A 27,426-nucleotide genomic window follows, 5' to 3' on the forward strand; every position below is an offset into this window, starting at 1 on the left:
TAGCATATCTAAAATATTTAAAAGAAAATGCGACCTAAAAAGCAAAATTTAAAAGCATATCCACTCACTTGAAACCATTTCTGTTTTGGCTGATTAATATTTAAGTTTCCAGTAAACTGCGACCGTGTGAGCGACGGTCTGGGTTGACATTTCAGTTTGGCTGAAGTGGAGAGAGGTAAAACCGTCGCCTCCAGATTCTATCACTTGATTATTCATAATCCCCTGCAGGGCTCCAACTGGACGATCATGTTTTCAATATAGTGTTTCAGAGCCGTCTCTGCACTCGGCGTGCAGATATGCTCAGATTACGACAATCTGTAGGGACGCTCTGTGATGCCACTCAATAAATTCATGCATGTTTTTACAGTTTTAAGAAGCTTAAAGTGGAGGAATATTATTACACTCGCATATGTTTGTGGATTCTTGGAAACTGGGAATGTAATAGTATACACTCATCTTTCCATGTGTCAGTTTCAGTTGTTTGTAATGAACCTCAGTAAGTCACCGGAGTCAGCTCAGATAATGATATAAAAAAATTAAAGCAGCAAATATGTCCTGATATTTTTCTAAGGTGCTGCTAGTTTTGGGCTGGTCCTGCTTTTTGCTTCCAGAACTTTCTTTATTCTTCATTGTACAGACTCCAGTTGACACTAAACAGGCAGTTTTGGCAAATCTTTTGGCTACGACACAATTCCTCTGTTCAACCACATCCCGAAAACGCTCTGTTGGAGTGATATCTGGGGACCGTAGCAGTTACTACCATCTCCTGACAGAAACAGTCATCAGAAAATGGTTACAATATGGAAATAAAGGGGACCTGTTATACAAAATTAGCATTTAGCAGGTTTTTATATTCTTCCACTTGGGTTTCTACAGCTTCTAAAAACAGGACAAGCGACTTAAAAACCCACTCAGTTGTGTTTTGGCAATAAGTTCATGTTTTTTGGGGTCTGAAAAATTGTTTCAAAAACTTCCGGAATGTAACGTCACATTCAACTGGCGCTGCGCCGTTGCCTAGCAACCCCAGTGGAACCCAACCCGTCACCTAGCAACCCAACCGGAGCTCCACAACATTGTTTTAAATGTACTTTATTTTGAACAAATAACATTTTTAACACAATGAGTAATGTTATTTTACATTAAAGAAAAAACAATAAAGGAATACTTATCCATAAATCATACAAAATAACTCCAAACATTGGCAATATTGGCGTTAACGTTTTGCAAATCCACAAAGTAACATAGCTAAAGTTAAAAAAAAAAAAGTTAAATACATTTATACATAAATGGGTGAAACAAAATAGTGTACATTTTAGTTTATACAAACACTATTTTCTTAACAAATGTGCAAAAACACAATCTGTTACAAGGGTCTGTTTAAAAAAATAACATTAAAAAAATTATAACAAAGGTGTCTGCTTATGAGGTAAAGTTTAACTTACTGAGAAGAGTTTGGGCTTCCATAAGTTTCTGATTATTTAAATTACGTTTTAGAAAAGCTTAATATAAATAATCACATTTCTTCATCTGGTTTCACCACTGTATTCACTGTACAATGGCTGCTGGAAAAGATAAGTGAAACCATTTGCTGCAGTCTTGTTGGTTGTGCAGGAGGCTCTACTTCTGCTTTTCACAGATGTATGGTTGCATACATTCTTTGTAGCTTTTTCAATGCCAAGTGTAAGCATTGATTTGGGAGGCGTGGCCAGTACGGGATTATCTGGATTTAAAGTGACAAGATGCCTTAAAACAGCTCATTCTGAAAGGAGCTCAAAATAGGCAGACTGACTTTGTTCAAAAAATGTAATGAACATATTTTGAACAGTTCAGAGATTCAAACCTACTCCAAATTACACCATCGCTAGAAGACTGAATCATTGGTAGGTCGCCTGTAGCTGAAATTAAGAATTGTTGGACCAAGCAACAACTTTCTCGTGTTTCATTTTAAAATGTTTGTAAGTTTTTGTAAATTGTAGTTCCAGTTTTTGCTTCAAGCTGACAGGAGTGGCACTTAGCTGCTTTAAGGTTCACCCTGCTCTGCATTTAGAAATGATATTTCACATGTCTTGGTTGCAAAAAGTGGTTATTTTAGCTTCTGTTGGCTTTTATTATCACTTTGTAAACTGGTAACCTCCATTCTCCTATGACCATCAACAAGACATTTCCCTGCGTACAACAGCTGCTCACGCTCTCCGTTTTTCGCACCACTCTGCAAACCTGAGAGATGGTTGTGTGTGAAAATCCCAGCAGATCACCAGTTCCTGAAATAGTCAGACCAGTCTGTCTGGCACCAACAACCTTCAAAGAGCTACAAGCAACTGAACAGATCCAACAAATAGAGCGGCTGGTCAACCGATTTCATGAAGACTTGTCCACAAATTCAAATTATTTTCACTTGCATTTCAACCTATTTGAGAAAATCTGACTGACTTCAGCATTTAAAATATCAGATTTATATTTAAAGTCTGACATTATATTGTTATTTGCAGGTCGACACTCCACTACACAGTGAAAAACAAAATAAAAAGGACTTTACTGTAACTTTTTAAAACCAACCAAAGCCTCATCCTACATTTTCAGCCTAAACTGTAAGCATATGTGGATCTCAGTACTTTTATTTTCTTAAACCTTCAGACATAGACGCACCACTACTTCTCGGAGGAAAGAAAATACTTTCATTAGTCATACAAGACAGAGAGAGAGCTCATAGCACTTAGCACAGGGCAGGATAATAAATAAATAAAAGGTAGGATTACGAGGCTAAATGGAGGAAATCAAATTGCCTGACACAGCAGACACACACTGACTGAAGAACTTAAAGGGCTTTTCACAAAGGTTATGTGTGCACTACAAATAATGGCCACTCACTCATGTAAATAAGCCCCATGCATACAAAATTATGCATAAAAGGTAAAATATCATCAACAAAACACGAGCAGAACAACATTTGAAGAGAGTGACGAAATAGCTTGAACTCAGAAAGGGACAGCAACAGTTATAATCTTCAGAAATAAGAGGATTGAAGCTGACAACTAACAGAATTAGAGAAGTTAGAGTGCACTGAAAGCCTGCACTCAGCATTAATGCTCTCAGAGGACCAGACGAATGGTTACAACAGACAGATGAAGCTTTAGAAGAAAAAGAAACGACTTAAAAAGCAAAAACTACCTGTAACTTCAGGTCTGTATCCTAAGAAAGAAAACAACCACTGCAATCAGGACGGTTTGTAACATTTCCATAATGTTCCAGTTTTATCTGATTTGAAGTAACATTCATTCATTTAAGAAAATGTCTGTTGGGTTTTGGGTATTGCTCAAATTTCCACTGGTCAGGTTAAGTTTGTGTTAATTGAACTCTAGTTAATTTGTCTAGAAAGTTCGGTTCGTTTGGGGAAATGTGAATGTGCAATCGACCTCTGATCCGGACAAAAAAGAAACTCTGGTCCGCCTAAAAAGTCTCGGTTTAATAAAAGTGAACGCTGGTGCGGTTCAAATGCAAATGTGAATGCCAAGCGGACTGGAGACAGCTCCTAAAGCAGGAAGTGGACTAGAGTGCATGGCATTCTGGGTAAATACAACCGAAACAAACCCAAGAAAGAAATGGTTCCATCTTTTACCAAACACAAAGCGAAGATCCTACAACCACTAAAATATGACTATGCTCCATTTTTGTTTACATTTCATGAAGAAAGAAGTCTTTCTTAGAGTGTCATTTCCTTCAGCGGTTCTTGGTGCAGCGCCACCACAGGCGAGGAGGGGAACAGGTTGTCTTTATACTTTGGTTCATTTGACAAAGTGCAGTGTGAAAGCAAACCGCAGCAGCTGAAAATGTAACAAACGTTGCAATTTTGGTCCAAACACCCGAATACAAACAGAAAAAATAAATAAATTAAGACTTTTCTTCCCCCTGGAAAAAAAACAACTCTGGGTGACGGATGATTGAAACAAAATAGACCCAGAGTGGTTCTGCTCCTGACTGCTGGCTGCCATGGCAACCGCTCACTGATTGGTCAGGTGGCTCTTTCAGCAGAAAAGGGCGACAGAGAGACGAGCGAGAAAACAAGACTGGAGATTAAAATACAGCAGAGGACAAGGCATAAATGAGACGCTTGTAGAGAAAGCTGAAAATCTCTGATGGGAATAAATAATGGGATTTATTTTAATCTGATGCATGGATAAAGGCAGACAGAGCCAGACCCATAAGTGCCTCTAAAACTGTACCAAAAAGCTGCTATTCAATGCCATTTCTTAAGGCTGGAGAAAATAAAACGCCACATGAGTTCAAGCTTAAAAGAAAAGCATCCAGCTACTTCAGAAATGCAAAAGCATTTAATAATTTAATTGTTTTTGGCCTTGAGTGCAATAAAAACTCCCCTGTCACCTGCAGAAATAAAGGATTTTTATCTAATTTTTTAGTCTACATGTTGCATATGAGCTGCTTTTGTTGCAAAATTTGGATAATTAAGGCATAAAGAACAATGGTGGCTTTCCAAATAAACAACAGAGTATTATACAAGGATTTTTGGTCTAGTTTCTAGTGAAAATATCTTTCTAAACTTAAAATAAGACGAAACTAACTTACAAGTAGCTTTTCAGCATTAAATAGAAGTTTGTTTTAGATAAATAATTCCTTATTTTTTATTTTAAAAAGCACTGTCAGATTATTTCACTTATTACATGATGTGGAACAAATACTTTATAAACAATATTAGCTATAATTTCCTGCTGAAAACTTACTTGTAAGTTTGTTTTGCCTTATTTCACTAGAAACTAGACCAAAGATACTTGGTAAGATTTTATATTTTTGCAGAAATCCAATGCCACAATTTTCAGCATGTCTAGTAACTCCTTTAAATAACTATAACTAAATTACTTTTATGATGCATGTTTCATTTTCTTTAAGTTAATCAGCTTCTCTAGTATTTGAAATTACTAATCCTTTGATATGCTCTCATTTTCATAAGCCTGGACTCTAAAACTCAACCTAAAATTGACAGGAAGAGCAATAAACAAATAACGGTTGTGATAAATAAAGCTGACAAGAAACCAGGTGCAAAAGTCGATACCAGATCGTAGCTTAATATCTTCCACTTGCAATCTGAGCAACTAAGAGCCATTTTTCAAGTACAGATACAGCAGATATGATGTTACGGTGTTGATTTAGAGATGAAGAAAACGGAGGAAAACACGAAGCCATTAGTGGTGAAAACGCTGCAGGCTGAGTGCCAACAACAGGCCTCCAGGATGTCATTGATTTAAAGGGGCAGTATCGATTAAAATCAACGTTTTTATGCTTTACTTCATGTTGTAATGTTATTCCCTCATCAAAAACAAACCTGGAGTGTTGCTTTGATTCATTCATGCATGTTTGAGAAGTTATTTAATCTCCACGGCAACCATTGAAAACGCCTGGGTGGACTTAGCCCCGCCTTCTAGACGCAGCTCCTCCTCAGAGCTGCAGTTTACAAATTTAACTTTACGAGCTACTTCTCTGTGAAACGCTGGTAAAGAGGTTGTTAAAGGTTGTTCCAGCAGCCATGTTGCGATGACTTCCTGAAGGCGGAGTTTCGTAAAGAGCAGGAGTTCTTAAAGAGACAGAGGCCCAATTTCAAGGCGTTAAATTATGCCACTTCTAAGTGTCGTCCTGAAGAAACCCATTTCAAATGGGAATGTTTTTAAGAGCAGTGTTTCTGTTTGTGGCACTATGAACACCATGTCATGCAGACACAGTCATACAGCTACCTAAAAAATAAGTAATTTAAGTAGTTTGTCATTTTATAGACGCCACATGGTAACACATAGTTCCATAATACACATATTTATATAACCTTACCGTATTTTGTGACAGCTCCCGGTTGTCAAAGTGACGCTCCACGTAGTCTGTAGACAGGAGGTTGCTGTAAAGTAAAGGTAAATTAAACGGTTATAAAACACTGCTGTCGTTACTCAGTTAAATTTAATGATTACTCTGGGCTTTTTTTAGTCCAGAATAAATATTAGAATCTATTTATTCTAATAGATTTAAAAACCTCTTATAAGCTTTTATTTATGACATTAGAAGTGTTGTGTCGCCTGCAGCTCCAGAAACAGAGGATGTACAGAGTGTGGGGGAGTGTAAAGCAGAAAAATAACAAATCTGTAAGAGACGGCTGTAAGGATACGATCAGATGGGTCACAGGCCCAGTTTACTTACTGGTTCAGCTCCAGGTCAAGGGTGAAGGATGTGCCAAATGCCTCGACCAGGAAGCTGCTCTGGGCCAAATGGATGGGCTAGGAGAGAAAATAACAACAATAAACGGAAAAAATCAAGAAAAATTCATTTAAACGTTTAATTCAGTAAAAAATAAATAAATAAATAATTAAAACGTTTGATTTAATTCAGTAAAAATAAAAGAAATTAATTAATAAGTTTGATTTAATTCAGTAAATTTGTAAATTTTAACTATTTTTTAAACTTAAAATTAATTAAATTAAAAATGCAAAAGTTTGTCTATTGTTAGTTTTGTTATTTTTTTTCCTAAATGGTATGGAACACTTTTTGTATCGAAATAAAGGCTTTCTATTTTATGTATTTATTTATTTTAGTTTTAACTGCTCAACAATAAGCAAAATTTTATTAAATTTTTACATCATTAAAGATTCACAACACAAAAAGGCTTCAGACTTTTGCCTTAACCCGACAGTTTCAAGACTTTTTGGGTCATTAATTGTTGACCAAATTTTTTACCATTGTTAGCCGGCGGGCAGCGGCCGAACAAATACATTTGAAGGGTCACAAATGGCCCGCAGGCCACACTTTGGACACCCATGATATAATTTAAAAGTTAAATGAATTTTTAAGTGGTTATTAATTAAATTTAACATAATTAATTAATTTAAAAAAACAGATGAGTGCTTCTATAGCACCAAAGTAAATCCAGAAATATTGTTTCATGGATCCAAAAATGAACTAAACTACTCTGTTTATTGAAGCACAAGAATAAAAATATATATTTTAATAAAAAATTATTGCTAGCAGTTCTAGATAAAATGTTAAAGGAAGAACTATGATTTCTTTGGATGTCTGGTTTCGGTTTTACCTGATGCTTTATAAACAAAATATTGTTGAACTTGATGACGATCTGTGGCGTCTGGAAGAAAAATATTTGATTTTTGCAGGTTTGCTCTCTTACAGATTAATAGTTTTTGGCATGATTTTGTTCAGCCTCTGACCAAAAAAGAGAAATTGTGTGTTTTTCTTTTGGTAAAGCAACAGTCTGAAGTGTGATAAAAATCACAAGCTATTTTTTTATGTTCAGTTTAATGAATTTTGGTGGTTAACTTGATTGAGATGATTTAGTTTTAAACTGTAAAATGTTTTTTTTTTACTCTTCAGTAATTTTCTGTTTCTCTCTGTTCATCAGAAACATTAAAATTAGAGCGATATTCCTCCGTCACCGGGGAATTGAGTAATTATTTCCTGACTGTAGGAGAACCAGGACTGGAATAAGTAGAACAGCTGGAGTTATTTTATCACGACATTTTTTGCTCTGCATTGTGGGACAAAATTCACACAAATGACCCTCAAAAATAAAGGAGTGTGAAAACTTTGTGTATTTATTTTGCTTACATACTCATATACATTACCTATTAACAAAATATTCACTCTCTTGTATGTTTTAAACTTTTTTTTATTTTGCTTTTAAAAATCTATCAAGAACAACAAAATTTGGCTTTTTAGACTAAACAATTTGCATTTTTGGTTTTGTGAATTGTTGCTATGTAAATAAATTAATAAAAATTTCTTCAAAATAAAGAAAATTTAGTGTTTAGTGTTAATATTAATTTTTACCTTCCTGGACCTACAGCATTATGCTGCCACCACCGTGCCTCACAGTAGGGATGGTGTGTTTGTTAAAGAGGTAAATAAATATGCAACACTTATTCTACTAAATAAATGTCACTGTTTTGGAGAAATAAATATTTACCTCAATGTAAATGGGGATTTTTGGAATATCTTTAAATTTAGTTTATTATTACTGTTTATGGGCAATGTTGTTGGAATAGTTTGAATAAATTACTGTTTTTGTTTACACTATGATCCACAAAATCTTACAAATGGCTACCAGAGTGTCTTATAAATCAAAAAAGACAATATATGGACAGTATGTATGTACAGGACAGAGAGGAGCTAGGATGAATTAAAAGATATTCACAAAAATGTGGAGAATTTGTAAAAAGTAAGAATTATTCCTGTTATGTGCAGCAGAGCAGAAACCTTTAAGATTCAAAACCATGAATCTCAGGACGGCATTGATCCCAAATAAAAACTCACTCCAACGACTCACCAATTTGTCAAATATTTCACGCTGTCAAAAGAAAGAAAAAAAAGGTGACTAGGGATGTGAGAAAAAAAAAGTGAGTGTGGAGGAGTGAAGGAAATGGATAAAATCTGATTTTTTTGAGGATTCACGACAAACACTGATGAGGAAAGATGTCCAACAGCGATCGCTCTCTCTTTCCAGATTAAAACTCTGCTTCAGAACAGCAGCTAGCCAACCACCTGTTACCTAGCAACCCCAGCCCGTCGCCTAGCAACCCAAACTAGCTCAAGCATGTTTGGTCAGCTGGTTTTACCGCTGTATGGTTGTCCAATGGCTGCTGCCAAAGAGATGCGTTTTGTTGTTGACTTGCTGCATTCTTATTGGTTGTATAGGAGGCTCTACTTCTGCTTTTCAAAGATGTACAGTGGTATAATTGCATATCTGCTTGCATCCATTTTCCCATGGGAGTGTAAATGTTGAGTTGGGAGGAGTATTATCATTAATGCCAAGTAGGGCTGAAATGATTAATAGGTTTAATAGAGATTAATCGATTATTGAAATAATCGTCAACTAATTTAGTAACCGATTAATCACCAATGCCCCTTTTCCACCGGCTCTACTTCAACAACCCGGCTCGGCCCAGCTCGGCTCGGCTCTGTTTCGGAGAGACCGCGTTTCCACCGGTGTTCTATCAGATAGCCATACGCTGTCAGGATGGCCTACATGCAGTGAGTATCTGTAGAATGTGACAGTTTTATTTAAACTGATTAATGGTCAGAATAATTGATCACTAAAATAATCGTTAGCTGCATTCATTTACTTTTTGTAATAGCATTTGCCAGGTTTTCAATAAATATATGTTGTCTGGATGAAAACAATGAATTTGTTTTTAATTTTTCAAATATCTGGGTTCTATATTTACAATGAATCCAAAGCAGAAAAAAGCATCATGGATGTATTAAGAAATATACAAACTTATCCAGATTCTTCAATCAAATTCCCCAACGTTTGAGACTTCACATGAAAACTACAACAAAAACAGAGTCAAAAATGTTTTACTATTTGGCACCTTCATTTAAATTCACATGTGAGGTGTTCTTTAGTTTCATCAACAAAGTCATGAGACAACATGCTGACTGCAGAGGGCAGCTCAAGGTCAGACCTGCGACGCCGACAGTGGGGAAAGGAAAGGTAACAGGAGACAACAGGTAGAGGTGTGAAATATAATCTGACAGGGTGGAAAGTAGCAAGAGATTGAAGTGGAGGTGGGCTGAGTTTTTCTTTTTTCTCATGCAGGAGGTGTGGTTGGAGAGAGAGAGAGAGAGAGAGAGAGCCAAAACAGAGTGTCGCTTTTCATTGCAGTTTACAAAGCAGCATATGTAGGCTGCAACAGCGTATAGGGTCACTGAAGACAGAAGAAAAATTTGTGAATTTCTGCTAAAGAAAACTCTGAAATTTTGAGATTAAACTTTAAACTTTAAATTAAAGTTTTCCAGAAAGAATCTGGAAGTCTGAAAAGATGAAAATTTGTAAGAAAAAAAACCAAAAAATTTCCAAAAATTTTTTTTTTAATTTTCTGAACTTCAAAGTTAAAAGTTTCCAAGTTTTGAAGCTCAGAAATGTCCAGACTTTCTCTAGAATATTTCTGAGATTGATCTCAAAATTTCCGAGTTTTTGGCAGAAATGTACTAATTTTTTCCTTCCTACGATGAACCTAATGCACCATCGCAGTAGACTGTTCTTTACTCGTTTGTTTACATGTGTTATTTGTTAGGGATGCAAATAGTTAAACAACTTATGATTAATTGTTGATTAATGTTTCTTTATTTTAAAATTAGTTTCTATAACGTTTGTTTTAGAGACCTTCGTTCAGTGTTGCAGTTTGGCCGCCATGCAGCAGAGGGCACCACCGGTCATCTTTACAGGAGCCAGTTGGAAACAAGATGGCGGTTATCCCGAAACAGAAAGAGAAACGGTTGCAAAATATAATCACTGGAGAAGCTCCTTAAGTTATCGCCTTCGTATCGCTCATTCAGCCGAGATTCTTGACCAGAAATAACTGATTTGCTGCGATGTGATGAGAAAAGGCAGAGGGCATAACAGAAAAATTTCAACGTGATGGGGGCGGGGGAAGACGTGATTCAATTTAACACGGTTGATTTTGCGGACGTAAATGCACTTATGGAGTGACGTTTTAACATTCCTTCCAGTATTTAATACAGATGACACAAAATAATTCAGAAATCTTTTTTTAGCATATTATGGAAAAAAATTGCCCTTTATGTTATGAAAAAATCTAAAAACTCAGGTTTTTAAGACAAATGGCAGCTAATTGTTAGTCGATTGAATCAACTTTAGATTAACTCATTAATTGACAACTTGTTGCATCCTTATTATTTGTGTAAGTAGAAAACAGTGGTAACTTTTTCTGAGAGCAGCATGGCACACCACAGGCGGAAAAGAAAAAGTTTTCTGTGACTTTGCTAAGGTTTATTTCGTGCCCCTTTAATGGAGATGGCCGACCTCTGTGGCTTGCGCAGAGTAAATTCATTACTGCTGCAGACAACATGCGGCTGATGAAGCCAAGTTGGGGATCCGAGTCTCAATTTGTGATTCAGTGAAAAATTATAGGCAGTTTTTACTGTTTTTCCAGGAAGTCTGCACTGGATTTGATGCTCACACATTTGGTATAAAATCATAACTACTTTTGATTATATGCATCTCACTAAGCATGTAGCACACAAAGAGTCGTAAAATATCTATTAGTGAAAATTGTCTTTTACTGTTTCAGGGAATAAAACAGACAGGAATATGTGATAAATCCTGGGAACAATTAGCAAATTCCACTGTTCTTACTTGCAGAGTCATAATTAGACCAATTATGCCAAACAAAAACTTCTGTTTCATTTGTAAAAACACAGAAAAGGAGCATTTTTAATTCTTTCTATGTATTCATGGAACATCTGAATAACTCTGGTTTAACATGGCAAAGAATAAACTAATGTCCGCAATATAAATGTAATAATAAATGTTTTTTTTCATGAAATAAATTAATATTCCATGACAGAATCACACCAGTGGTAAGTTAAAATATTGTTTTTTTGTTGTTATTAAGTTGAAAATTATGTTTTTATTTTAATTTTCATTAAATTTCAACATCAGAAGGAAATGTACACATCTTCTTTTCTGTTACCTGAAATGCACAAAGTAAGGATATTTGTATGCTTAACTACATATTATTGGTATGGATGCATGATATATCGGATATATTGGCATCAATATCAATATAGAGCGATATCAGTAAATTTGTAACACATCGGTATTGGCACCATAAACAAAACTGGGCCAGTATTAACAACCAATATTTATTTCCAACTTGTTGCCTTTTTGTAAAAATGTCAAAAAAGTAGAGACATATATATAATATTGTCCAAAACATCTATATTAATATCGGATATCGATCCAAATTTTTATATCGATGCAACCCTAATATTACCCTACAAAATTCAAGTGTAGCATGTTCTCTTATGTCTTTTTTTAATCCTGCAGTTTTGCTTTGTAATTTCTGCCACTTCCTGGAGAACATTGATTTCTTGGTTGTGTTTTCATCAACAAAATGCACTGATTAAATGAAAATAATGGTGTGGTTCATTTATGAACACAGTTGTTTGTGTCTCAACGTCCTTTGCATGTGAAAAACAGATCCAATTTCATGTACTTTTGGCACAATAGTTGTTCCATACACAGGAATGTGCGCTCAAAACCACAAATTATTTTTTGTTTACATAGATGTATGCGCTCACATCAGTTTCACTGCACATTCAGACTGGTTGTACTGCTTTTGAGCAAAACTGCATGAAAAGTGGGGGTGTTAAAACATATATGAGTCTAAAGCTGACCTGCTGAATGCCATCTGGCAGGTTTCTGACCCGGGTGTCCAGGTGACCGTGCAGCAGCTCCTCCTCTGAGTGGATCTGTTGCAAGAGCCGCTTGGGTTGGACGACCTCCTCTGCAGAGGGCAACCTCACCCATTCCCCCACACCTGCTTGGAGGACAAACCAAAATGAAAAACTGCCCCAAACACCCCATTTATCTCCGTTTTTAATTAGATGTATGTGCAAAAATGGTGGGTAAATAAAATAAATCCACGTTTTTACCTGTCTCGGCGTACCTCGCAAAGACTGCGGCGAACAGCAGGCATCTCACAGGGATCATGATGCTCACATAGTCCCAGTGATTTCCTCGGAGCTGCGCCGTTAGATGACCCTCCAGGAGCCGAGAGGAGCGCAGCGGGACTGATGCTGAACACGACAGCGGCTTTCCTCTTCTCTTAAACGCGACGCCCGCATTTCGCAGAGACCGTCCCCACGGTGCGCGGGGTGAAAACACGCGGATGGGGTTTCCTAAAAACGCACCTGTCTGGCTTTACGCGCGTGTGTCGGCTGCTAAGAGAGAGCAGGAGTCCGCGCGAGGAGCGTGGAGAGACGCAGCACGTGGGGCTTTACGTGCTCCCCCACCCCCTCCCTACGTGGGGAGATGAGCCCTGATGGGTCTGAAACTACAATCACCTAAACATGATTGACAGAAAGGTTGGCTTTGCCAGAACATCCCGGATGAACCGATTCACCAAAACAAAAGCACCAAGTTACCATGGCAACCAGAGGAGGAGAGGGTACGCCAATCTGAATATCAGTAGAGAAAAAGGAAGAGTAAAAAATGTCCGCCAAAAAGCTAACAAATATTGAGATTGATCACAAAAATTATATAAAAAAGAGGTAATTTCTCAGTATAAGTTGAAAATTTGAAATTGAGATTAATTTCTGAAATTTTCTAGAAAAAAACTTGGAAATTTCTGAGTTCGATCTGTTGAACATTTGGTGGAAAAAATGTCAACATTTTAAATTAATATCAGAACATTTCTAGAAAAAGCAAAGACATTTCTGAGTTTAACTGCTTGAAAATTCGGTGAAAAAAAAATTCTAATTTTAAAATCAATCTCAGAAATTTTCTAGAAAAAACAAGAACATTTCTGAGTTTGAAAAGTAGAAATTTAGCATGGAAATAAAAGTCAGGATGTTTTACATTAATTTCAGAATTTTCAAAGAAAAACAAGGAAATTCCTCAGTTTCATAAGTCTAAAATTTGCTAGAATAAAAATTTAAAAAATTCCCAAGTTTCTTTGAGAGAAGTTTAGTGTTTACTCTTGTATTTTCGACTTTCACTTTTGCAATAAAATTTTACATTTTGCAACACGTGTTAAGGCCAAAAAACAAGAAAATTTATGAGTTTGGAAAATCAAAATTTTACTTGGAAAAAAATCTGGAATTTTGAGACTAATCGCAGAAATTTTCTATAAAACGTGGAAATTCCTGAGTTTGATCAGTTGAGATATTTGCCGTTCTGGGAAAATCTTGGGAAAAAAAATAAAATTTTGAGATTAGTCTCAAAATTTCTGAGGTTTTACTGGTACATTTTTGACTTTTGCATTAAAATTTTACACTGGGCATATGCTGCTGATACATGTATGTTCTAGAAAATACAATAAAATTTCTTCAAGCATTTCCTCAAGTAAAATTAAAAAGTACAGAGTAGTAAAAGTACTACAAAAAGTTTTTTCCAAAAAGATTACTCTTGTAAATGTACCTAACTCGAATTTACTGATATTTGATAGTGGCGAAAATAATAAGAATTAAATTTTTGATAATACCTTGTTTTTTGATTTAACATTAAATGAAATTTATTGAGACAATAAATCAAAATCCATATGATAATTTTTTCAGATAAATTCTCACCCCTTCAGATCTGGAAAGTTATGGACTCTGGACGTAGAAAATGGGGATTAAATACCAAATATTGTTCATGCCAGCAGGAAGTTGGTCCGATGAACCAACAGGACGCATCGACCTGCAGCTGCCCTTCCTTTCACCTCCCGCTTCTCTCCAACAAGCGTCAGCATTTACTTAGATCAGTGTTTCTCAATTCCGGTCCTCAGGCCCCCCTGCCCTGCATGGTTTAGGCGTTTCCCTTCTGCTACACACCTGGATTGAATCTGTGGGTGATTAACAGGCTTCTGCAGTACTTGATGGGCATGCAATCATGTGAATCAGCTGTTCTAGAATAGAGGCACATCTAAAACATGCAGAGCAGGGGGGCCTGAGGCCTGGAATTGAGAAGCACTGACTTAGATGAAGGGCAAATAAACGCCTTTGTGACTAAAAACATTTATTGTAAAAAAGACACTGTACAACTTTTAAATTAGATTTCTCCTGGAGAACAGCTAAACTAAAAAATAAAAAATCCAGCACATTACTGTGAAATAACTTCTGGCCCACCTTCAGACGTTAATCTGACAGTTTGTGTCGTCAGCCGTATGAACGCCTCGCCTGTTGGACATGTGGGACCGGATCCAGGCGCAGCACTTACAGTAATTGAGTAAAGCCTGCCTGCCCTTTCAGAAAGCGGCCTCATTAACTTCTCCAAACCGCCGCGTGTTCCCGGACAGAAATACTGAACGGACCGCAGTCAGCAAAACAAACCGAACCTCACATCAGGGTCCAAACCGCAGAGAGAACCAGGAAGAAAGGGCTGCGCGATATTAACAAGAAAATTGGACTTTTTATCGTCAGAGAACCGATTTACGATCTTAATTTATTTTTAATAGTAATAAAAATACATTAATTTAAAAAAGTGTGATGAGTATTAGGGCCATATTAAGATTAAAAATAAAATAAAGTTACGAGAATGTCAGAATTTTGAGAATAAATTCATAATATTACGAGATTAAAGCTGCAATATTATGATAATAAAGTTTAAATAATACAAGAATAAAGTTGTAATTGTACAGTAGTTATATTTCAAGACTAAAGTAAATATTTCGAGAGTAAAGTTGTACAAAAATAAAGTCAAAATAATACAATAAAATTGTAACACTATGAGAATTAATTCGTAATATTACAAAAACAAAGTTGTAGCGATAGTCAAAATTTAAAGAATAAAGTTTCAAGAATAAAGTCATATTTGAGAATACAGTTGAAATATAATAGACATAAAATTTCCAGATTAAACTCAATATTATGAGAATAATGTAATAATTTCAGAATAAATTAATCAATTTTATGACCATTTTGGTAATACTACGACTTTTTTCTTGTATTATTTCTACTTCAGTCTTGTACAATATTATTCTTGTAATTTTATTATTTTTGTTTTCTTATAGTGACCCTAATAATACTTTATTTTCCAAAAATAAAGTTTTCAAAACCAAAAATTCGATTAATTGATAAAATTGATTTATCGCCGAGCCCTAAAAAGAAAGGAAGAAAGAAAAAATCATAAATTCAGTACTTCGAAAGAGGCAGAAAGAAAAAAAATGTTACGTAGCCCCTTTAAAACAGCAACTTTATAAACTCATAAAACATTAAATCTTAAATATTTATTCAGTGTAAAAACATTTGACATTTCATCAAATTCATCCAGTTACTAAAAACAAAACTTTAAAACCCAACAACTCAGTGCTGAACCTCAACAATCTGCACCACAGTTCTGGAAAACGTCGCTGGGTCGACGTCCTCGCCGCAAAGCGCCGCCGCCGGCTGCAGGACGGTGTGCAGGTGCGACTCGTAGCTGCTGTCGTGCATCCAGGGACACGGCCGGTGGAGCAGCTCCTTGTCGAGCTCGCCGCTCACCGGTGGCGCCAGCGCCGACAGAAGGTCGCGGTCCCAGTCGGAGTCCGACGACTCCGCGGCGCGCGTTGCCAGGTCCGGGATGAGCGCCGGCTCGATGCACTCAGAGGCCGAATGGGGATGCGAACGCTCAGCGTCTCGATCTGAGATTGCAGCTGGAGGTTTTTTGTCGTCTCCAGGGAAACCGAAGTCTGCTGAGTCAATCTGAAACAGAGTCGGAGTGAAATTCTGAGCGGCAGAGACGGAAAATGAGCTGAGCGTCTCAGGGAAACGTCGCCACACTGGATCAAACAATAAACGGTCCACAGCGTTCGCCATGTTGTCAGTTTGTAGTTTCAATGGGAAGCGTCCGTTCTCGGCCGTCCTCCTCCTCTTGCTGCTCCTATGTTCAGGGCTGGCAGACCTGCAGCGCTTCCTGGGGTTTGGTGCTGCCGCGGACAATCGAGGGAATGAACTCCATCTACTCGAAGGCCGAGTGGGAAACTTTACACCCTTTTCTTCCTCCAAACCATCTGAAAACGCAGGAAGTAACAAAGGCAGGGGAAGCGCTGACCCACAAGTCTGTAATCCATGAGTTTCCTCTGAGCTAAACTTCTGAGGACTGAGAATGGGCGGTTCTGGGTACGGGCTGTGTGGATCCATGATGCTGTGGGAGTGGGGAACCTGTGGGCTGAGAACCGGCGGCAGGGAGCACGGATCCAGAGCGTCCGGACAGGAAGTGTCCAGCTGTTGGTCCAGAGGCTCAATGGTGAGGACAGGCATCGTCGGGCTGGACGCCTCAGGCTGGACATGGCTGTCAGTCGGGTCAGAAGAAACGTTTCGGCTTGTAAATTTTAAATCTGCTTGGTTAGAATCGTCTCGTTTGAGGTCCTGAACAGCGTCCTCCACTTCAGCATCAGTACAAAGTTCTAGTTCATCGACAGGCAGAGGAGTCAATGCTCGGCTGAAGAGAGAGAAAAAAAAGAGAAGTTGAGGAAAACTGAAGAACTGTGGTTTAAAAACATCAACTGTGCTTTACAAAAGTAAGACGGAGTATTAGGGCCACACTAAAAAAATAAAACAAATTAAAACTATGAGAATAAAGCCAGTTCCCCCAGAAAACTTTAATGGCGTTAAGGCAGCCATTCATCCAGCGGCCTGTCGTGTTTTTGAGTTAAAAAATGTTTGAAGTTGACAGGAAGTTTGAAAATATCACTTCATAATTATGTATTAATGAAAGATTGGAAGAGTAACACCTGAACACCAACTATAACGTCTTAAAAAATGCAAACATTTTAAAAAGATTTAACAAATAAGCAATGCTGAGCCTGGTGGCCCGCCAGGCTTATAATGCACTGAAGGAAACCCTGAAACTCATAGTATTATTAGAATAAAGTCATGATATTAAAACGAGAATAAAGTCGCAGCATTATAGTATTACAAGAATAAATTCGAGTACAAAGCCGTTTGGAAATGAAGCGGTTATATTATGAGAATAAAGTCGGACAAAAATAAAGTAAATTTACAAATTCATTCTCTTAATTTAATTTTTTTATTTTTCTCATTATGGCCCCAATACTTTGCTGTACAAAACTATTCATACCTGTTGAACATTTGGACCTTTACAACTGCAAACGTCAATCTAGATTTCTGTGGTTTTATTGATCAGGGCAACACAAAGTGCTGGAGGAGTATGAAGTGAAACGGAAAGTCTCACAATAATCAATTAATCAATTAATCGCATGAGGAATTAAAACGAGCTCTCATCTTAAACATCAAAAATAAAACAACCAAAAACAATAAATAAAAATGAAACAAAAATAAATAAAATTTTCTTTCATAAGAATATTAATAATCAGAATAGAAATCATTGATTTAATTAATGATGTGATTAATTGATTACTGCAACAGGTTTCCTGCGAGAAATGTTTATTTTATACTCCTTTACCGAGATGTAGAGAAAAATAAATAGATTCCATTCCATTTTATTTAAGGTCAACAGAGGAAAACAAATCTATGCAACATTTTCTCTATTATTATTTGGTAAAAATGCTGCATTTTCCTTCCACAATTATGCACCTATATATTGATCCATCACATGAAAAAACCCAACAAAAGCAGTAAAAAGGCTTAAAAACAAGTCGATATTTTTACACAGAGCTGTAAATATTGGTGAACTCTACCTTTGTTCAGGCTGCTGAGGTAGGTTTGGGTCGAATCCTGGAAGCATCGCAGCCACAATCTGATCCACGGATTCGTAGTTCGAGTCGTCGAGCACAAACGAACGGTGAGCGTCCGACTGTAAATGCTGCAACGGCAAAAAACTATGAAAGCTGCAAAAAATATAAAAATAGAGACAAAGGAAGAAGAAAGACTCCCACCTCCTCCAGATTCGCAAATGTTTCACGACAACATTCGCAGTAGGAAGCGTCTTTTCTGCGCGGCCGCCACGGGGACGGGTTGCAGCTCAGCTGGGTCGGAGATTTTTCCTTTGAGTTGTTTTCAACTTTATTTTCCCTAATTACGGATAAAAACTAAAGTAAACACCAAAAACTGACGGGACTTGGTTAGCAGTTTATGAAGGGGAGATGAACAAACCTCTTTTTATCGTTTCCTTGCCCAAACAGAGGAGGAGGAGGAGATTCGAAGGGACTGAATCGACCCAAGAAGTACAGAGAAGGAAAAGCCACAGACTGCATGTGCAGAGGCTTGTACTTCCTGGTTTTGTTGCAAAAATAAATAAAAAAAACACAAAATAAACAGCAATGCTTGGACTTGTATTCATTAAAGATTCATCTATTCGTCCTGAGCGATGTCATGCTTTATTAAATATTTAAATAAAATTTAGAAGTCCTATTGGCACTTTCTGAACCATTTGGAAGAAAGTTTGTTGCAGTTTATTTCTAGATGACCTACTGTTTATGTCAGTTTTAGTTTCTTTATAATTTATTTTAGTGCTATACTCCTAATTGCACAGGCAGAACAAATTAAAGTTGTGTAGTTTTTACATGTTTTGGCCGAATGCATTTGCAATTCAGTAGATTTATATCTGTGTTTAATAAAAAGGAAAATGTTAAGTCAGTTCAGCACTGAACCTCAGACATTGGTATTGGTATCGGAAGAGGAAAACCTGGATCGGTGCATTCCTACGGAATTCATTATGGAATAATCTGATAAAAAAGCTGCAAAAATAATTCTGTTCATGAGAGGAAACAGGAAAAAAAGGTGGTCTGTATGTGATGGCTCATCTGGCCCCAGCTGGGCTTCCAGATCTAATGGGATCACTTTCCAGACATTAACCAGAGCCCTTCAATTACTTAACGAGAGGCCAAATGAAAGGATGTGTTCGCACATGGAGATCCCCTGCAGGAATGCACAGCAGAGCCTCATCAAAAGAAATCGAATACGCCTCAGCGGTGGCCCCCTGGGGAGCGGATCCTCCGGGGTTTGTTCGTCATGTTACATGATGAGACCTCTTAACGAGTTCAATTAGGAAAGTCAGCTGGAGTGAAAAGCAGCGTGACCCAGTGTTACTTTGGCTTCTGCTTAATTTCATTACATTTTCCTCAAAAATGTTTTTAGGATCTTTTTTTTCTTCTTTTTATCGAGATATACAAAAGGGGAAATGGTAAAGTATTTTCCAAATATATTTATCTAATTTTAGAAAAATATAGTTTTTAGTTACTTATGTCTCAACATAGTTTTACTTTAATCTTTTTTGTTTTTCAAAAATGAAAAATTACAAATGTGGTGTTAGTAAAATATTTCCAAATTTCTATTTTTTTTTTCCTTTTAGAAAATGCACATTTTATTTCTATTAAATTAGTTAGGATAATTAAAGTGAAACGAAATGAAAGGAGAAACTCACCGGTTTGCGTCTTCAATTTTAAGATACGGAGCTCGTAAAGCTGTAGCTGTGATAAAAACAACCAGAAAATATTACATTAGCTAGTGCAGAGTAGACATATGAAACTGGAGAACAGATACTAACCTTTGACAGCAGGCACACTTTGTTTGGTGGATGACTTCTACACAAATATGAACAAAAACGTATCAGAGTTCAAACTTTAAAACACATCTAGACAGGTTTCTGCTGTTAAAAATACATGAGCAATTGTTTTCAGTGCACTTATATGCAATCTATAAGTTTTATAATATTTTTTTTCTTACTTCAGGCCTTTTGGGTTTAGCGCTGAAGCTCTCTCGACTCAAATGCTTCAGATATAAAAGGACATCTGGCAGCAAATTAAGGAACAAACTACCAAACTGTAGCAACAAACACATTTTTATAATCAACTATTTCCTTTAAAGGTGAAAATCCTGGGGAATCTGGAAAACAATAATATTTCACATTCAATAAATCAAATTTATGCATTTTTTTTTAGGTTGACATGGAGGATAAATTCAAGAATTTAAGACATTTACAGACAGACTGCTTAAGCTGTGTGATGCAACAGATTGTGGCGCCACCTGCTGTAAGCGCTGAGTGTTGCATGTTTTCGCCACTAAGGATACCGTCCACATACAAAATCTTGACTCCCCATGATCGCGCGTTGGACAACACGCTGCTCCTCTGCTGCCGCTCCTGCAGAAAACACAGAGCAGAAACAAGCAGAATTCAACACTTCACACAAATAAAGGCTTTTTAAAATTTATTTAAATTTTGTTTACTTACGTTGTTGCAGATAGCTTTTTCAAGAAGAGCCTTCCCCCGGCTGCCACAAGCCTGAGGAGACAAAACCAGTTCACATGTGCAGTAAAGTACGCAGCATGATGACTGTTTATTTCAATGCTACAATCACAACCTTCAGTTTGTTTTGTAGTGATTTTATGCAATAAACCAACACAAACGGGGGCATAAAGGTAAAAGGGGGAAAAAAGAAAACATTGATTCAAAAAACTCTGAAAAGTGAAGATTGCATTTTTAATCAAAGCTCTAAAAATGGAAAAAATAAATTTAGATTTTAAAAAACTAAAGGTGAAGAGGAATAGGAAAAACAATCAGAGGGCTTCAGGTGTGGAATAATTGTTATGTTAAATCTGTGTTTTTCACTATTTAAATAAAAATGTATAAAAATCACTTGCTAAACAAATAAAATAGTGTTTGATTATGTTTTCTTTTATGAATTTGTCTACAGACTCAGCTTTTAGAAAAATATACATTATATAGATTCTGCTGCTTTGATTCTGATGATGCTTTATGTATTAAAAAAGTGAAGATAAGATCCAACAACTATTTTTAGTCTACGCTTCATGTTCTGGCTATTGACAGAAATTTAAATATAGTTTTTTTATTTCTGTACTTGTTTTGTTTTTTCAGCATTGTGTGTGCTCTTTTGTTTTTTGACTTCCGCATGGATTGCTAAAAATGACTAAATGAATAAATAAATGAATATATAACATACAATATAAACGTAAAGAGTATAACACAAGTGAAGATTTGTATTTGTAATTTGTTTCTCTCTTTCTACTTCATAACTATGTGCTACTTTGTGTTGTTCTATCCCACATTAAACATTACTGGTTTGGCACAATTTTTAAAGGTCATGAATACATTTGCAAACTGCATTTCATGTTAGAGTTTGTTTGGAGGTTAGAGGAATATTTTACCACCAGTCGAGGATTCACGGGTGGCTGTTTGTCTTTGCTGAGGCAATTATCTGGCTTCTTCATCAGATGCTGGCTTCCTTCGTTTGTCCCTTTTTCTTCACCTTTCTTCTCCTCTTTTAGACTCTCCTGGCTTCCAGTCACAACAAAGGTGACATCTTTATGCAGGAAGCTCTCAACCTTCTTCAGAAGAAAAAAAAACAGAACATCAGTTTTTGCTGGGATGGGACATTTTATAAAATAAACTGGTGCATTCCCCTCCCCCCCACCCATCTGCTCCTGTAGGATTTTTACACATGCTCACCCCTCCTAACAGAGGAATGGCCTCCAGCAGCAGGGTGGTTGAGCGTTTCTTCACATTGTCGAGGTAGAAGGTCTTCCCCTCCAGTTTCTTGTCTCCAGCACAGAGTCGGCCGAGAAGCCCTCGCTCCTTTGTAGACTGCTGAGGCTGCATGGCCGAAGCGCTGCAAAGGAGTTCACCGCAACAATTTAGATTGAATGTAAAACATTGGCTAAAAAGTGTAATATGAAACCTGACAAAAATACAAACAGGGTTTCCCTCGATGTACTATAAGCCTGGCGGGCCACCAGGCTTTACTTATGCCCCCACCAGGCTGAGAATTGCTTATTTATTTAAGTTTTTTTCAATGTTGGCATTTTTTAAGACTTTATAGTTGGTGTTCAGGCATTAATCTTCCAATCTTTCAATAACACATAATTATTAAGTGATATTTAAAAATTTCCTGTCAACTTTAAACATGTTTTAACTCAAAAACACGGCGGGCCACTGGATGAATGACTGCCTAGCGCCCAGCCACCGGCCTAAGCAAGTTTTCTGGGGGAAACCTTCTCAGTTACTGTTTTCATAGGCCCATGTCAATTATGTACGGTCCAATTTGAAGTGCAAAGAGTAAATGCATAAATACTTTATTGATTATTTAAACAGGACAGTGCACATTAATAAACGTACAATGTTTAGCAAAATGCTCATTTTCATCCATAGTCCTGTACTCGGTATTAGAGTTGGGCAATATGGACTTAAAGGTTTATCACGATACTTCGCAGTTCCATTGTGATAACAACAAAAAAAATTTATTACATCTCTAAAGTAACTACAGCTCTGGAGAAAATTAAGAAACTACTTAAAATGATCAGCTTTTCTGATTTTACTTCTTATATGTTTGAGTAAAATGAACATTGTTCTTTTATTATACAAACTACTGACAACATGTCTCTGAAATTCCAAGTAAAAATTTAGTTTTTATTTGCAGAAAATGAGAAATGGTCAAAATAGACAAAAAGATGCAGTCACATAAAGAAGTGTAATATGTATCAGTAACTATTTTCAAATTCACCGGCATTTATTGATGCTTTAATTGAAAAAAAAAACCAAAAAAAAAAAAAAAAAAAACCTGATAAAATAGTGAAACTATCAAACTCGACAATAAGGACACTTTAGGGGGTTTAAATATTGCTAATTGGAATTCAAAGTGAGAAAGATAAATCAAAACTCTTACCACGACATGACAAATGATACACAACTGCAAGGATAACGCAAAAACAAAATCTACTATAAGTTCCTGGAACTTAAGCGGTTTGGTATCTTGTCCAAACTCAATTAACTGAACTTGGAAAACATTATTTTCCCCTTTTGATTAATCAGTTTACCTGCTGACCAGAACATTAAAAAGAAAAGTTTAAATTTAAAGGAATACTATAGATATCTATGCAATTTTCAAATTGACATTTAGAAGTTTCAAAATGAGTAATGATAATTTTCAAGTAACCATTTAATTTGACAAACCCACATTTACAATGACAAGGGGGCGGCTACAACACATTTTAAAGGTCTAATGTAACTTTTGAGTAAGAATTTAAATGTCCTGATCGTAATAAAATTGGATTTGCCTTTGTGGGACGAAACATCTACAACTATTTTGACATTGTTGTGTTTAAATCTTTCCTCCTATCTAGAATAACTATTAGTTACTGCTGAATGTTTACCTGCTTTCTCCTCAGTGGTCAAACTGGGAGGTTTTTCTTCTAATCAATCGAGAATTACATCTCAACCTATATCTTTTGAATTTTATTTTACAAACTAACAACAGCGCAGCGCATTGACTCGCGAGCTTTAGCTGGCTTTAGCTAGCTTAGCTTTGCTCTCAATACAGACGGAAAACGTCTCAACTTGAAACACGGCTTCACATTCAAACATACACACAAGGAGTTACTAGATAAGACTGTGTACTTACGCTTAGTTTTGGTCCTTGAAAACGTTTTGCGGTGAAAAGTTATCCATTTACCTCATTATGAGATGCTAAAAACCCAAACCGCCGCTTTTTCGAAAACAATGGTGACGTCACATCCGGAAGTTATTTTGTGGACATAGTGAAAGCGACTCTCGATTCACATGCTGCTTATTGTTTTTTATTTATGCATTACTTAGATACAAATCCATATATTTTAATTAATACATACTAACATTTTATATTTTTATGTGTTTTCAGTCAAATTTGGAAAAACAATTTATGAAAAAAAGCTGTTTTACGTAAAACATGCGTATTCTTTATTTTTTATATTAAATATACTCTTAGAACTATACTTAGAAAATTGTACTATTTAAAAAGGATAAAGTGATCAGATCAGAGCAACGTTTTGTCATTGTTTTGTTTTGTGTCCACGGTTCAGCTAAGTTTTAGACTAGCTTCTCGTTTCCAATACAGTGTGCCTATATATCAATTCACTCATTATCGCAATCCAATAAAACTAAATTTAGCTTATGAAAGGACTCAAGTAAAATATAGTTTACCGAATAAAGCAATATCTTACTGCGGCTTTCATTTTATGTAGATGAGTTTCAGGAACTAAAACCAGCTGTTTACTTTTTCCCAGCAGATGGCGATGTTTCTGTAAATATCAAGGAGTAAACTGTAATGCAGAAATTATTTTTTATATGATAATCACATTTAAATTAAATACGCATTTTTGAAAACTTTTTTATGAAAGACAAACTCAACAAAGAAAATAGAGACTTTTTTATTGAAAACATGCTGTTTTTTGACAGTAAAAAAATATCTTTGAACAAACTCAAACCCTTTCAGTTTGAAAATCAATCAACTCTATACCAGGCCAGGTATAACATGAAGTTGGACGCTGCATTAACCATTGGACTAATGTAGGAATAAGTTGCACAGAAAAGATGGCTCAGCAGAAAAACACACTGTTTTGCATACTCAGAAACAACAATATTAGTTAGGAACTAGAAGCATCTGTACATAGACAGCTGGTCATGTCCACTTTAGTGAGAACAGTTTATATATAAAAAAGTGTTAAGCAGTTCTTTGGCTCTTCAATGAAGGCACTTAAAACAGAGGCCTCTAGTGCCAGACATAACTGAGATTTTAAAAATCAAATTTAAAAAAAGAAGAAAAAAAAACAACAAAAAATAACAGGATAAAAGTATCTACTCTGTGTTTCTTAAGCATTAACTTGGAGAAATACACCTGTCTTACTATTTTCAACACGTTTTTGCTTATAGATGTTTAAAGTTATGTAGTCGGGTTTGGCTAATCTCTTCTATAACTGCTAAGTGTCAAATGTAAACAACAAAATAATGAAAAATACTGCAGAGGAGTCGCTAATGCTAACTGAAATAAGCCCTTGAATACTTTATTTGTCCCTAAAGAGCCTGTTTTTACCCAAAAGTTACTTAGATAAGCAAATGTTTTAACTGGGATTGTATTCAGAAATACAGAGACTTTTACTGAATGGTGCATTTGAGCCAATCTCTGTGGTGTAGCTGCATCGGTTGAAACCAAAGTTCTGTGTCTGAACAGTGTTTCTTTATTTCAGATCCACTCAGAACTCTTTATCACTCCGTATTTGCTGCTGCTGCTTGTGCCGCTGCTGCCCTTGTTGGTCTCGGCCTTTCCGGAGACGTGCCGGGACGCCTGCCGGTGTTTACGTTCATGGTTGGGTTTGCTGTTGTTGTTGTTACTGTGGCCCTGCAGCTGGCTGTAGGTCTGGTTGTTCGCATTCAGCTTCTTCTGCGCCTGGCCCACGTCTTTCTGGGCACTTCTGGGACCGTCGCCCCTCTCAGCCCTGCACAGGTTCTCGTCGTTGTTGACGTACTGCTGACGCTCCTCCTGGGCGATGTTCACGTGGTTCTGTCGGCACGTGATCTTGGCGTGGGTGAGGTCGGTGATGGGAAGAGGTGGGATGTGGTTCCCCTTAGACACCAGGAGAGGTTTGACGGCGATGTTGTATCCTGGAGGGGCTGAAGATTCGTTCCAGGTGAAAGGGGAGCTGCAGTGGTCATCGCTCAGCCCCGCCTCATTCACTGCTTTATTCCTCTTTGTAAGTCTGTACAGCTCGTCGTCACGCAGCTGCAGCTGGCGGGAACGTGCTATTTCACAGATGGTGCCAATGCCCAGGTGAAGCATCTCCCATAAATTGAGCACCAGGCAGAGCATAGAGACGGCGTACATGATGAGGAGGAAGATGGTTTTCTCCGTGGGCCGCGACACGAAGCAGTCCACGCTGTGCGGACAGGGCAGGTCGGAGCAAACGTATCTGGAAGGCACAGCAAATCCGTACAGCACGTACTGTCCACAGAGGAAGCCGACCTCCAGGATGGAACGCGCCAACAGCTGGAAGACATAAATGCGCATCAGCCCGTCTTCTTTAATCCGCTGACGACCATCATGGCGAACCTTTTCTTTCACTTGTTTCTCATTACTGTCTCCCTTCGCAGCTAGACTCCCATCATCCTCCGCCTCCGCCACTTCGTAGATCATCGGGTCTTCCTCGTTGTCGTCCTCAGCCTCTTCCACGCCCCTGTGCTGCTTTCTGCTCCCCAGGTAGCGCTTCTTGAGTTTGTTTCGTGGAAATCTCCTCACTCTCCCCTTATCTCCCTGCTCTTCTGCTCGAGCGATTTTGTTCACAGCGTAGCCAAGATACATGAGGGACGGCGCAGCCACCAGAATGGTTTGGAAAACCCAGAATCGGACGTGGGACAGAGGAGCGAAGGCGTCGTAGCAGACGTTCTCGCAGCCCGGCTGGCCCGAGTTGCAGACAAACTTGCTCTGCTCATCGTAGTAGATCGACTCGCCTCCCACGGCTGTCAAGACGATGCGGAAGACGAGGAGGACGGTGAGCCAGATCTTGCCCACAAACGTGGAGTGATTGTGAATTTCCTCCAGCAAGCGCGTCAGGAAGCTCCAGCTCATGGTAGTGGCAGGAAAACTACGGCCAGAGCCAGCATACGCCTTCTGTTAGTGACCTGTGGACGGGAGGAAAAACCAGCTTAGAGATGTTCAAAGTTTATTACTTGACTCTCTAAAATTTTAGGCAACTTCTTCCTCACTTGTTATGTTTTCTACAAATGATTAAAAATGAAGATTAGATATTATGAATCAAACCCACATGGCAAAGGGTTGCAAAAAAGAGGCAAAGACAGAATCAAAAGTTCTGAAATGAAACTGTACCAGATTTATATAAAATAACTTAAAGGTGACCAAATAGGTTAGGATAGGTCCATGTGATATAAAAAAAAACCCTTTAAATTGTTTTTACAAAAAATCATTGTTAGATAATGAGATCTCAGTCTGCTCAGTTCTGCCTATATTGAGCTCATTTCAGAATGAAACGTTTTAGGGCCTCCTGTCACTTTAAATCCAAATAAGCTGCTGCTGACCACGTTTACACTCTCACACGAAAATGGCTGCAAACAGGTTGCACAATTACACAACCATACATTTCTGAAAAGTCGACAACAAAATACTTGTTTTCCAGCAGCCATTGTACAGCACCTTCAGGGGTAAACCAGATGACCAAACGTGCAGGATCTCAGCGTGA

At 37.3% G+C, this 27,426-nt stretch overlaps 3 protein-coding genes across 7 annotated transcripts in view; all 3 read right to left on the bottom strand.

Moving 5' to 3' along the window:
- Positions 1-5,769: 5,769 nt before the first annotated feature.
- Positions 5,770-13,145, bottom strand: LOC103155728 (disintegrin and metalloproteinase domain-containing protein 11-like). Its single transcript, XM_016663775.1, has 4 exons — positions 12,460-13,145; positions 12,202-12,344; positions 6,193-6,269; positions 5,770-5,896 (listed from the first exon to the last, which is right to left on the bottom strand). The coding sequence occupies exons 1-4, from the start codon at positions 12,515-12,517 to the stop codon at positions 5,770-5,772; spliced, it is 405 nt and encodes a 134-aa protein (XP_016519261.1). The 5' UTR covers positions 12,518-13,145.
- A 2,580-nt stretch (positions 13,146-15,725) lies between these two features.
- On the bottom strand, positions 15,726-23,960 carry dbf4b (DBF4B-CDC7 kinase regulatory subunit). 2 transcript variants are annotated; one of them, XM_016663773.1, is made up of 12 exons: positions 23,874-23,960; positions 21,875-22,034; positions 21,574-21,753; positions 20,639-20,689; positions 20,479-20,548; positions 20,134-20,198; positions 19,955-19,991; positions 19,832-19,877; positions 18,562-18,681; positions 18,345-18,480; positions 18,147-18,271; positions 15,726-16,927 (listed from the first exon to the last, which is right to left on the bottom strand). In XM_016663773.1, exons 1-12 carry the CDS (start codon positions 23,876-23,878, stop codon positions 15,811-15,813), a joined length of 2,112 nt encoding a protein of 703 aa, XP_016519259.1. In that variant the 5' UTR covers positions 23,879-23,960; the 3' UTR covers positions 15,726-15,810. The 2 variants fall into 2 exon arrangements, with proteins under 2 accessions (XP_016519259.1, XP_007577578.1); XM_007577516.2 differs by having other exon boundaries at positions 23,823-23,958.
- Positions 23,961-24,590: 630 nt separating this feature from the next.
- Positions 24,591-27,426, bottom strand: part of LOC103155726 (gap junction gamma-1 protein-like) — an 18,002-nt gene continuing 15,166 nt past the window's right edge. For all 4 annotated transcript variants that reach the window (XM_007577517.2, XM_007577518.2, XM_007577519.2 and 1 more), the window contains one exon: positions 24,591-26,851. In XM_007577517.2, coding sequence (XP_007577579.1) covers positions 25,419-26,798 — 1,380 coding nt within the window. In that variant the 5' untranslated portion in view covers positions 26,799-26,851 and the 3' untranslated portion in view covers positions 24,591-25,418. The remainder of the gene's footprint in view (positions 26,852-27,426) is intronic.

The sequence above is a fragment of the Poecilia formosa genome, unplaced genomic scaffold (assembly GCF_000485575.1).
Source record: "Poecilia formosa unplaced genomic scaffold, Poecilia_formosa-5.1.2 Scaffold444, whole genome shotgun sequence".
Classification (NCBI taxonomy): domain Eukaryota; kingdom Metazoa; phylum Chordata; class Actinopteri; order Cyprinodontiformes; family Poeciliidae; genus Poecilia; species Poecilia formosa.